At 43.1% G+C, this 13,364-nt stretch overlaps 1 protein-coding gene across 2 annotated transcripts in view; it reads right to left on the minus strand.

Moving 5' to 3' along the window:
• The window catches only part of LOC120371610 (collagen alpha-3(IV) chain-like), a 111,290-nt gene that overhangs the window by 58,904 nt on the left and 39,022 nt on the right, over positions 1 to 13,364 (minus strand). For both annotated transcript variants that reach the window (XM_039487520.1, XM_039487519.1), the window contains 7 exons: positions 12,330 to 12,407; positions 9,662 to 9,724; positions 8,763 to 8,798; positions 8,603 to 8,644; positions 3,582 to 3,659; positions 2,090 to 2,152; positions 1,806 to 1,862 (listed from right to left, as the gene is read on the minus strand). In XM_039487520.1, the coding sequence (XP_039343454.1) occupies positions 1,806 to 1,862; positions 2,090 to 2,152; positions 3,582 to 3,659; positions 8,603 to 8,644; positions 8,763 to 8,798; positions 9,662 to 9,724; positions 12,330 to 12,407 (417 nt within the window). The remainder of the gene's footprint in view (positions 1 to 1,805; positions 1,863 to 2,089; positions 2,153 to 3,581; positions 3,660 to 8,602; positions 8,645 to 8,762; positions 8,799 to 9,661; positions 9,725 to 12,329; positions 12,408 to 13,364) is intronic.

A 13,364-nucleotide genomic window follows, 5' to 3' on the forward strand; every position in this document is an offset into this window, starting at 1 on the left:
GAGCTTTACAAAACACAGAGCAAGACATTCCTCTGACTAAAGAGCTAATAGCTCTACAAAGCGGTGGTAAATGCAGCCTCTTTCACCAGCAGAGTCCCACTGACCTGCAGGATGCTCTTTGAAGTGAGGCAAACAAAAGACAAGGCAGTAAACAAGATAACAGCTCTGATAAAGGAGACAGCTCAGGAAATAAGGTAGAAAAGACTCGTGCAGAAAATGGGTTTAAGGAATGATTTGAAAAGGAGAAAACCGAGAGCAGCCATTTGGTGAAAAAGAATTGGGAGACTGTTCTGAACGTAGCGCAAGCAGGAAATAAAGTGTAAAAGTAAGAGTGGAAGAAGACGACGACTAAATTCTTTGGGGCAGATACTGTAATTTTTTGTGTCCATGTACAGAGTTTGGCACAACAAAGCCCTGGCTTGGTTGGTCTCTAGTTTCTACTGCAGTATAAATATCAAAAATATTAACAATAATTAAAAAGAGAGGCCTAGGAAGGAGAGTGTGTGTGCAGAAGGACAATAGGAGGAATCAGGAAGGCAATGAGATGAAGGCAAATGAGAGATTATTTAGCACTTTGAAGGTGAGCATGAGGAACTCAAATTTGATGCAAGAAAGACGGGAGTCAATGAAAAAATACGAGGTGGGTGGAAAGTGAGTCAGCCAGAGCAGTAGGGGAAGAAGTTCAGTTTAGCAGCAGCTTTTGGATATACTGAAGAGGGGAAAAGATTACATGGCAAAAGATGGCCAAGGCATGAGCACTTGCACTAGAGAGAAGAGGGGAATACTGAAAGAATGACACGACTTAACAAGAGATAGTTCAAGCCTCACTGTGTTGGCCAAGAGGGTGGCCTTCACAAATGCACTTGAGAAGAAGCAGTGGAGGCTGAGGAGGAATCATGAGAAGCTCTGCCATGTTGGGCAACATAAATATTTACTATTTTGCACTAAAGTCAAACAGAAAAGAGATTTTTCATAATTTACCTTTTTATAAAAATAGCCCAGTCTTGCAGTTGTTACTCGTATGAATAAAACTATTGTAGCCTTTGATGTGAGGAAGGGCTGCTGGATCACACCATAAGTAAGTGGTACAAAATTAGCAGGCTCAAAGGCTGAAACTGATTCTTTGAATACATTTCCTGTTTCTTTCCAAATCTATATGCTTCCTACAAAGATTATAAAAACTAGCATTCACACCTGTCTATTAAACTCTTTTCAAAATGTGCAGAGATAAAATTAACCTCTTATACCTTCATTGCTATCAGTCTTATTATTTATATGCAATATTTCAAACACTGGAATCAGTCCTTTGAAACTATGAAATACCGATATGGTAAGAAAAGTAGCTAAAGATGGCTCCTTGCTCCACAGACCTGTTGGAGTGGAGTGTATTCAGACTCATGTCTTCTGCCTTAATTGACAAAAATAGGTCTACTTAAAATATCTTTACTCCTGCTAGCACTGCACAGTCATTGCATCTATTGGAGAGTGAGCAGGATTCCTTTCTGGCTCATGCATCATAACAGAACTGTTGACCAAGTTCCAATCAGAGAACCTTTGCCCTATGATATGCAGAAGTGCACCCTCAACTGAGTTTTAAGTACAGCTCAGAAAGCATGTGCCAGAAAGAACACTCACTTGACTTTCAGATTCCAGGTTGAGTTCACTGGACAAAAATCTCTTTTCATCTATAAGCCTAGTAAATTTGCTCTGGAAGTCATTGAAAGACAAAGCTGGAACTCCACAATAACTCAGAAATGTTTTCAGAGAAGAATGGCACTTTAAAAGATTTAATTTTTCACACGTACCTGCAGGCCAGGCTCTCCTGGGTCACCTTTTTCACTTTGAAAATCTCCAGGAAAACCCTGTAACAAATCCACACATTTTCAGATTCACATTTTTGCATCTTAATCCATTTTGTATTATTTTATTACCTTGTACAATAAAGTCTGATTACAGCCACTGTTAATAGATCTTAAATTGATGTCTAGACAAGTAGTATAAATATGGACTCCAAATAGCAACGTTTTCCGTGTGACTATGATGCTGTATAAAGGTCCTGGATTTTGAGAGATTTACTTTGATCACTTACCAATGACCCAACTGGTCCTGGGAGACCCCTTGATCCTCTCTCTCCTTTATCTCCTTTCAAGCCCTGTCACAACAAAATAAAATATTTATTTAGTCTTTCAGATTTTTCAGTGCCTCCAAAAAAACCCCAAAACCTCTAGGTGTTTTATACATAGGGAAACCCAAATTACAAACAAGTTTTAATAATTAAGTAAATTAAAATCTTCATCTGGGTAAGGCAGAGATAATGTTAGTAGCTTGATTAAGCAGGTAGAAAAGTTGGCAATTTTTTATCACTATCCGTGACTGAGGTGATTTGCCATTTGCAAATCAAGGGACCAATCATTTTCTCAGATGTTTGCCTCTTGGACTGAAATTTTCCAGGTTTGTTCTTAACCTGAGTAAAACATTTTTGAAAAGTTTGAACAAAAACAGTTTAATCATTTTCAAGTGAAAAAGGGGGAAAATATACTTTTACCCGTATAAAAATATTTTTGTGAGCCTTTTTCGAACAGCTCTAGTGACTCAGGCACCTAGATACCTTTGAAGATCTGAGCCTAACTCCCATTGATTTCAATGGAATATCAGTGCCTAAATAAATACCTTGGAGGATCTGGGCCTCAGAGATTTGGGATAAAAACTTGAAATTTGTCAGGGACATGGGCTATATGTCAACACAGCCTTTTGCAGTCTACTGAAAATCCATTTGGTTTGGCCAAGTTGAAAGCGTTCTACTTTGCACATACCCACTGGTTTTTGTTTCCACAACAGGTTTTTTTACAAATGATCACCAACATCCCACTGGCACTCTGCACATGTGCATATTGGTATCATTGCCTCATCTATGACAGCTGTATGGACATATAATAAGAGCTTGCTATCTAAATAGAGAAGACAAAGGGTGGGAGAAATAAATTATTATTATCCCCATTTTCCAGATATGGAAATGAGGCATTAAAGGACAGATTTTCAAAACTATTTAGGCACCTAGTGGGATTTTCAAAAGTGCCTAAGCAAGTTAGGCATCTAACTCTGAACTGAGTTCAAGTGACTTGCCCAAGGTCACGCAGGAAGTCTGTGGCAAAACTGGGAACTGAACTTAAATCTCCTGAGTCCCAGACCAGTGACTCAGTCACAGACTGTCCTTTCAATTGCCAAGACAGTCTCATTCAATGCACAACCTCTCAATGTTCTATTGGTTTGGCACGTGTGTGCCAGAAAGTTGAGTGGAATTTCATTTTTAATGTGTGGGGGTGCGTGGAATATAAGGATGTGGATGGAATGAGGCCATACGTCTAAGCTGCCTTGCATCATTCTATGTGACATATGAAGGTGTGCTTAGGAGGGGGCTGGGCTCTTAAGGAGAAAATAGAACAAACATAAAATATCAAAAGCATAAATACTGAGAAACTTCTGTCTTGTGAGCCAGAGCAAAGCAACTGTACATATGACCCGCAGCAAATGTGGCCCAAGGTAAAACACACAAGTTAGTTTATAAATGATTATTTTACTACCTTCATATTATCTGGTCCGCTTAATGTCACAATAACTGTTCCTGGAAGCCCAGGGGGTCCTGTTGATCCAGGTTCACCCTGAAAATAAAAAGAAAGATGATTCGAATAAAGTTAATACTCTGCATTCAAAATCCCTGAAATCTGATTTCCAAATTAAATCAATTTGCATGATAATGGTTATTTATTCACCCACCCCTCCACTTAAAAAGGCACACAAAAAGTATATGACTTTGAATGCTATTTCTATCTTTTCTACATGCAGAAGAATAGTGATGTGTATGCTTATTTACATTACAGTGCCTAGAAATAGCTCACAGATATAACTGTTGTTTTCAATGCAGTTTCTACAAAACCGAAATAGCATCATTTTCTCCCTAATCGTTTTTTAAAGAATCTCTCCTCATAGCAGTTGGAGTTCTTCTCCCACTCTGACGAAGTTAACCTGTCAGTAAAGTACATAGTCCCTTTGCTAAATTCTTTTCAAGATTGCAGCCTAATACAATACAGATAGATGCTTGTAATAGATTGCTGCCTGACACAATCGGCTTTCACGTTTGACCTAAAATGTTGGAATTTTAGTGCACTCTTTCACTGAGGGCTGCTGAGAAGAGAAAAAAATCCTAAAAACCGTCAACAGTCATTTTAAACAGCCATTCACATGTTATTTTGCATATGTTATCAGTAACAATTTACAACAAATATAGTAATGTCTTCTGTGAGGCTAGCTAGCTAGAATTTGGAAGAGTCGAGGTCACCTGAGGTCATCAGTTCAATTTATAGGAATTTAGCCAAGACAATTTCAATAAATATGTTTACCAGCTAGGTGATTACATAAAAACGGCTACTCACCTTCTCGTAACTGTTGTTCTTTGAGATGTGTTGTTCATGTCCATTCCAACCAGGTGTGTGTATGCCAGCCGGAAGATTTTTCCCTTAGCTGCGTCCATATGGTCAGCCTGGGCCAATATAGTGCCCCGTCGACCCCCCACCCCCTCAGTTCCTTCTTGCCAGCTACTCCGACAGAGGTGTAGGAGGGTGGGTATTGGAATGGACATGAACAACACATCTCGAAGAACAACAGTTACGAGAAGGTGAGTAACCATTTTTTCTTCTTTGAGTGCTTGTTCATGTCCATTCCAACCAGGTGACTCGCAAGCCAAAGTTCTGGAGGTAGGGTCGGAGTCATCCACTGACTGGAGCATGGCTCGTCCAAAGGCTGCATCATCTCTGGCCTGCTTTGTGATTGCATAGTGCGTTGTAAATGCATGTATCGAGGACCACGTCGCTGCTCTGCAGATCTTCTGGGTGGGGACCTGCACCAGGAATGCAGCTGAGGAGGCCTGAGCCCTGGTGGAGTGAGCGGTGATTGGCAGAGCTGGCACCTTCGCTAGGCCGTAACACTCCCGAAAACAAGGTGTGATCCACCACGAGATGCACTGGGATGAGACGGGGGGGGGGCCTTCATCCTGTCTGCCACCGCTATGAATAACTAGATGGACTTTTGGAACGGCTTAGTTCTCTCTGTATAGAAGGACAGTGCTCTGCTGATATCCAATGAGTGAAGCCTTCGCTCCCTGTCGCAGGAACGTGGCTTAGGATAAAAACACTAGGAGGAAGATGTCCTGGTTCATGTGAAAGTGGGAGACAACTTTAGAGAGAAATGCCGGGTGTGGTCGGAGCTGAACCTTGTCCTTATGAAATACTGTGTAAGGGGGCTCAGATGTAAGTGCCCTGAGCTCTGACACTCTCCTAGCTGAGGTTATTGCCACCAGGAATGTTAGCCTGGAAGAGAGATAAAGGAGGGACCATGTCACCATTGGCTCAAATGGGGGGCCCGTAAGTCTGGCGAGGAGCAGGTTAAGGTCCCAGGTTGGGACAGGCTGATGATTTTGCAGGTAGAGCCTGTTGAGGCCTTTGAGGAAACGGGTAACAATAGGGTTCACGAAGACCGAGAAACTGTCTGCGCCCGGCTGGAAGGCGGAGATAGTGGCCAAGTGGACCCTTATTGATGACAAGGACAGAGCCTGTTTAAGATGGAGGATGTAGTCTAGTATGAAAGGGACCGGGGCAAACATTGGTGACCGATGGTGCTGCTCCGACCAGAGAGGGAACCTCTTCCACTTGGCAAGGTACGTTTTGCCCTTGTAGAGAGCTTCCTACTGCCAAGGAGAACTTGTTTGACTTGATCAGAATTGGACAGTTCCATGACATTTAGCCATGGAGCATCCAAGCTGTGAGGTGGAGTGACTCTAGGTTTGGGTGACGGAGGCGGCCGTAATCCTGCATGATCAGGTTCGGGATCAACGGTAAGGTGACCGGGGTTGCCACAGACATTTCCAGGAGCGATGTGAACCAGTGCTGGCATGGCCATGCCGGAGCTATCAATAGACCCAGTCCCTGTCCCTGTGGGCCTTGAGGACCAGCTTGTGGACCAGCGGTATTGGTGGGAACACGTAGAGCAGACGGTTTCCCCACGGAAGAAGGAAGGCATCCGTGATGGAACCCAGACTGTGATTCATGAAGGAGCGAAACAGTTCACACTTCCTGTTACTGTGTGTGGCAAACAGGTCTATCTGGGGAAAGCCCGAGAGATGGAAAATTGAGCTCACTACATCCAACTGGAGGGACCACTTGTGGCCGTAAAAAGTTCAGCTGAGGCTGTCTGCCAGCTTGTTCTACATCCTGGGAAGGTATGAAGCCTGCAGGTGTATTGAGCGCTCTACAGAGAAGTACCAGAGGACTTCCCGGCACAGGGGAGAGGAGCGTGAACCTCCATTTGTGGATATAAAACATTGCCGTGGTGTTGTCCATGAGGATTGATACCCATCTGCTTGATATATGGGTTCTGAAAACCTGGCACACCAGACACACCGCTCTCAGCTCTCTGATGTTGATATGCTGAGCGAGGTCTGCCTAAGACCACAGGCCCTGAATTCTGAGGTCTCCCAAATGTGCTCCCCTGCCCAGATCCGAGGCATCTGCCACTAATGAGAGGGATGGCTAGGAGCTGGCAAAAGGTACTCCCACACAAACCACCTGTGGGTCGAGCCACCACAGGAAGGAGTCTAGTACAGGGCGGGGCAGGGTTACAATGCCGTCCAGAGCGTCCCAGGCCAGTCGATAAACCAACGCCAGCCATGACCAAAGTGGGTGAAGTCCGAGTCTGGCATGCTGTACTATGTAGGCACACACAGCCATGTGCCCCAGCAGTTTCAAGCAGTTCCTTGCTGTAGTCGTAGGGAACCGTCTGAGGCCCCGTATGATGTCCCCTATGGACTGAAATCTAGTTTCCGGGAGGTACGCCCTGGCTTGGGTCGAGTCCAGCACTGCGCCTGTAAACTCCATCCTTTGCACCGGGGACAGAGTGGATTTGGCCTCGTTGAGAAGGAGACCTAGTTCGAGGAAGGTCCTTCTTATGAAGCCAACCTGCTCCTCCACTTGGGATCTGGAATGGCCTTTGATCAGCCAGTCGTCAAGGTAAGGGAAAACCTGAATCTGGTGCTTGCTCAGGAACGCCACAATGACTGCCATGCATTTGGTGAAAATGTGAGGTGCTGCTGGAGAACCCGATCATCCTCCAGAGCTGGGGCCACTGACGCCCCCGTGACTGCTTCATCTGGTGAGGATGACGAGGAGAGAACTGGCAGCAGACCTTGCTCACTGCCTTCAGTGCTCTTTGGGTCTCTCAGCACGCAGTGTTTGATGGGATGTGGCAGGGCCATTGGAGGTGGGAGCCTTGGTGCTGCGGTTGGTGTGGGAGCCACTAGATCCGGCGGTGCCGACCTTGTTGACACCAGTGGAGTTGGAGCTGAAGCCGTCGTCGGTGCCATTGAAGGAAGGGTTGGTGCCGGAGCTGCTTGTAACAGCAGGATAGGCACTTTGGTCAGCGGTGCCACTGTAGGCGGTGCCGGCATTGCTGGTAGTGGAAAAAAAGACGCCAAAAACACCGATGCCGACCAGGACCTTAGGCCTGACCCTGGCTCTTGTGGTATGCCCAGGGTGTCCAAAAGGACCATTGGGATGATGGCTGCCACTGCTGTGGCCATGGTGTGCCAAAGCACTTGCCACAAGAGCGAACGATGTTCCAGCTAGCCGTCACCAGCGGTAAGAAGGAACTGAGGGGATGGGGAGTCGGCAGGGCACTATATTGGGCGCCATGAAGGCGCGACTCCAGGGGGCACCCAAGCCGACCCTACGGACGCTGCTAAGGGAAAAATCTTCCGGCTGGCGTGCACACAGCATGCACACTCCTAATTGGAATGGACATGAACAAGCACTCAAAGAATTAACATTAATTCCAGTGTACCCAACTCCTGTAATCAGATCTGCACACAGATATAATATTGCATTCATGAGGTCTCCAATGACTAAACTGGGACTCTGCACGGATGAATAGATCCACTTGCCTGGATCCAATTGCAAGATTGGGGTCTACGAGACAATATATTTGCTTATGGTCAATTGTAATTTGCATTGAGACACACTTGATCATGGGGTGATATAACAGTGAAAGTGACAAAACATCCTATTTTTATGGTATAACATTGGAGGTTTTCTTGGAAGATATTCTTGGAGTTTCAGATAGCATCATGAAGATGAACACTTAAAAAGGCGGGATCAGAGCATCTAAGAGTGAAGTCTATAGCAGCTATTATTAGTTTATTTATTATTCAACTCCTTGGCTAGCAGAGGAACAGGATTTCCAAACACTATATGCTAATGTAATGTAAACCACATTTCTGCTTTCTATTAGTAAATACTGATGGCTGCCTCCAAGAAGTTAAGCTTCCTCTTAAACTGTTAGCCTGCTTCTATCTTTCACTGTTATGTGAAGACAGTTTGTCCTTTGATGTCACCTTGTCCCCTACTCTAGTGAAAGTAATCTGCAAAGATTCTCCATTAATATATGTAGCACAAATTATTTTTGCTTCACAGTACTTCCTCTTCAAAAGATTTCACCATAGTAAGAAGAAATCTGAAGCAAAAAACTTTCTAATGTTATAATTATATTACATAGTTACCTGTATTCCTTTGGTTCCTATGATCTTAATCCCCATGACACCCTACAAAAGAGTTTTTAAAACATTACTTTTTTCTTGTTTTAAAAAGCACCCACAAATAATGAATGAAAAAATGTTACATGAGTTTTAAGAGTTAATTTTATAGCAAATCTCAAGCTACCTTACGTCCTGGAAGTCCCATTCTCCCTGAAACACCCTAGAGAAAACAAAATTAAATGAAAAGGAAAAAACAGCACAGTAAAATAGTAGAATTCTCAGTCCTGATATAGAGCCTTATTCAAAGCCCACTGAAGTCAATGGGAGTATTTCCGTTGACTTCAATGGGTTTTGGATCAAGCTTCTAGTGCCAAATTTTCAGCCAGGTCTTGCCATGGTTTATTTTTTGTGCCTGCAATTCATTGTGGATACAAATGTCTGTAGTATGTCTAAACACCTGATTTGCAAGTGCAAACACTATGGCCTGGTCCACACTAAAAAGGGGGTTCGAATTAGGGTATGCAAATTCAGCTACGGGAATAGCGTAGCTGAATTCGAAGTACCCTAATTCGAACTAATCACCTGTCCAGACGCGGCGAGGTCGAACTCCGCGGCTCCCCCGTCGACTCCACCACCGCCATTTGCAGTGATGGAGTACCGGAGTCGACTGCGGCGCTTCCGGAGTTCGAACTATCGCGTCTAGATCAGACGCGATAGTTCGAACTCCGTGAAGTCGAACTCACCGCGTCGACCCGCGCGGTGAGTATGGACCTGCCCTATGTGTAGAACTAGAATTTAATGCAAATTAAAAAAATATATGTGCAATTATTTGAAGATGCAAAATTATGCCCACACAGATTTAAGCTACTCTTGAAAATCTATACTTTAATTAGCAAACATAAAAATATAATAAAAACAAATCTGTCAGACACATGAATTTACAGATTTTATAAACTTATGGAATTTTCAAACTATCTATAGGAGTCAGTGGCCCATATTCTTGGGAGATGGGTGCCTAACTCCCTTAGGCTCCTTGGAAACTCCCAGCCTTCAATCATAAAAATATACTGATTTTATACTCACTGAAGATCCCGGAGGGCCTTGTGGTCCAACTAGCCCTTGGACTCCTCGAGGACCTGGTTCACCCTTTATATTAAACAAGAAGTGAGAATAAATTTCCTGATGGTAAGAAAATGCAAGAATATAAATGATCCACTATGCATGGAAATATCTGGGCACGAGAGGGTGAGTTACAGACATAGAAGTAATGTTATCTCTGAATTTCCTTCTTTTCATGTCTCAGTGCAGTGTTATTTAATCCAGGCTTTTGATTTTAATGGCTTTATATTAACGATAAAAATCATCTTTTAAGTATAGGTTTTTATAACTATGGAACCAAAAACGCTCAATGGAAAAATTACAGTTTTTCCATAGAAATCATTACTGCTATTTCACAAATATTACTTGTTCAAATTTGCGATAAGTTGGGCAGGTCCACTTATGAACAAAAGAATTGCCATCCTGGACCAGACTAGTAGTCTTCCTAATAATCCTGAATCCTGTCTGTGAACACAGCCATATCCACAGGAAGGTGCCATAAATCCTTGAGGGTATGTCTACGCTGCAATGTCAGCCCAGAGCTAGTAGAACTTGAGTTAGCAGATCTCAGGTTTGTTAGCCTAGGGCTTGAACATCTACATTCATTCCCAGGCTAGGAATTGTTGGACTCTGGGACCCAACCTGGGGCTCCAGGATTTGCACAGCATTATGTGGGCCTTAGTCCAACCACCATTATTACAGACTTCCTAGTGTCCCTCTCAATATGTAGCCACTCTAGCCCTTTGCTAGCAGTATGAGAAAAATCTGACCGTCTACCAAACTTGACTGTCCAGACCACAAAGAAAGTCGGCCCATGGGATTGTGGGATACTTTTGGTGGACTCCCAGAACATGAGTCCAGTGGGACTGCATCTACACTGCAAAGCAATAGGGTTTGAACCCTGGCTCCTGGCTTGACTGAGGCTCATACTCTTCACCCCTGGAGGTCTTGGTACCCTGGGTCCGTGACCTAGGTTAGTGCAATTTGTACGTAGAGGGAAGAGAGAACAGGCTTTAGCCTGAGATTGAACCCTGAGTTTACCCTGCAGTTTAGACATATCCTCTGTGGACACTTATGGAACAACCACTCAGATGGAACATTTCTTCCTAACTCCATCAGTTACTGGTTGGCTTGTGCCTTGTAACATGAGGCTATACACCTTTGTATACCATTACCATATTCTCTCTATTTATTCTTCTCTCTAAACAGTCAGGATCTTTTCAGTCTCTCTTCATATGGAAATTTCTCTAAGCATTTTTGTTGCCCATCTCTCTATTTCTAATATATCCCTTCTGAGATTGGGTGACCAGAGCTAAATAAAGTAATCCAGGTTAGAGCATATCTTTGAATCACAGAAAGGCTTGATAATATTTTCAAATCCATTATTTAAGTACCATAACATTTTGTTTGCTTCTTGACCTCCACTGCAGACTGAATAAAGGTCTTTATCAAGCTGTCCACAATGTTGTCCAGATGTTTTCCCCCAGTGGTTATTTAATTTAGAAACCATCAATGTATATCAGTAGATCAAATTATTCCATCCAAAGTGCATTCATCAACAATGAATTTTAGTTATTATAATGCTGCCTATTCAAGAACCTTTATTAGATAATTTGGAAGTACCCCACACTCTTCTCCAGCTTCAATTACCCTAATTCAGAGGTTTTCAAAACTGTGGTCCGCAGACCACCAGCAGTTTGCAAGCTCCATTCAGATGGTCTGCAGATAGTTCCCTCTAAGGTGTGTGCCTGGGTGGCCACACACAAGAGAATGAAGGGCCACCCACCTAATTAGTGGAGCTGCACAGGTGTGGCTCTACTAATTAGGTGCCTGGACCCTGGAGAAGACTCACATGTAAGGTGAGGTGGTGGCCTTGAGGGGAATAGGTGGTGGGTGGGAGGGGTCAGTGGGGTGAGAAGAGGGGGTGGGGAAATTTGGAACGTGCAGGGCTGCAGCGGCCAGAGAAACAGGCGATTTTCCCCAGCTCCCAGGCTGCGGCTGCCAGGGAGAGACAGCCCTCCTTCCCAGTCTCAGCTCTGTGGCTGCTGTGCAAGGGGAGAGACCCCCCGTCTCCTTCCCAGCCCAGCTTGGTTGCTGCCATGGTGGGGGAGAGAGGGCACATCCATTGCATTAGAAAGGTACAACTACTGATATTAATATGAGTTGTGCGCTTTTATTTATAGAACAAAAAAAGTTAATTATTAAGTTTTTTTTATATAGTGCTTTTATCCAAAGCGCTTTACAATAGTTAGCAAATGGTACAAACAACATTTGGAAAGATCATTGAGTGGTCCACCGAGACCCTCAGCAATTTTCAAGTGGTCCGCAAAAAAAAAAAAAAGTTTGAGAACCGCTGCCCTAATTAATGCTGTCTCATCTGCAAATAGTGCCACCTCACTGTTGACCCCCTGTCCCCTATACTTAACAAATATAGTAAACACCACCAGTCCTAGTAAGCAAAACTAACCCCTACGGGCTTGGGGAAATTTGAATTTTGAAAGGGATAAAAGGAATAACTTTATATCTCTCACCTTTATAATATAAACCCAATATCACATTGAGAACTGATTTAAGTTATTTTCTGATTTAAGAACAATAATACATTACTTTTTAAAAAATATATACATAGCACAGTGTACATTCTTTTAATTACCTGGCGTCCAGATATTCCTGGTAATCCAGGGTCACCTCTTCCATCATATCCTGGGTCATATCCACTTGCAGGGCACCCCTTGACAATAAGTAATTTAAAAAGCCTCATCAACTGTTATATTATGAAACTCGTTTGTATAACTCGAGGCAATAAAGCTCACAATAAGATATACAGTAGAGAAATCCAACAACAGAAATCTCCTAATGCTGGCTATTGTCTATTATGGACAATTCTACCAAAAAATAATTATTCAATACATACTACACGATATGTACATATGATCTGTACTTCTTGGTCCTTATGAACCTCCTTCTTTTTAGACCTACACATACTTCCTTCACACACATACCTGGTTTTATCTAACATTTTCTTTTAATGATATGTTTATTGGATTCTATTACAAGAGTTCTACTATTGGCATTTTGCATAATCTCCAACAGAATACAGAGAGCCTCTTTCTGACCTGATCTGAGTTACACCTGACTTCACTAGAGTTACTGTGGACTTACACTGGGGTAACTAAGATCAGAATCTGGCCCAAAAGGAATTGCATCATGTAACTGATGGTGTCAAGTTCTCTACATAAGAACAGTTTCTAGAGTAAAACATTCAAGCGGGGGCCAAAATCTCTTGTTTTATTTCTTTATATCACTTACATCAAAGTCATTTTTGCTTTACTGTTTATTTATTTGTGTCTTTGTTCCCACCAGGGTAAGAGTGCTGCTAACAGGATGAAAGCAATTCAGACCACATTATCATGGTCATCTCCAGAGCCTTTGTACAACACTGCTGCATTTTAAAAAAAACTGAGAACTTCTTAAAGAAAAAAGTCTGATTCACTGCTGTGTTACTCTGATTTTCATCTGGTGCAATTGCAACGAAATCAGAGTTACACTGATGTGAAATGAGTATAATGTAGTGAAGAATCAGACCCAAAATATTCAGATTCATGTTGTGTTCAACCGCTTCACTAGTGTACATGAAAGGTGGAGGGCTCAAGGAGCTCCCTTTGATAATCTGTGCAGCAGTCAGGTA

This window comes from Mauremys reevesii, linkage group 9 (assembly GCF_016161935.1).
Source record: "Mauremys reevesii isolate NIE-2019 linkage group 9, ASM1616193v1, whole genome shotgun sequence".
NCBI lineage: Eukaryota > Metazoa > Chordata > Testudines > Geoemydidae > Mauremys > Mauremys reevesii.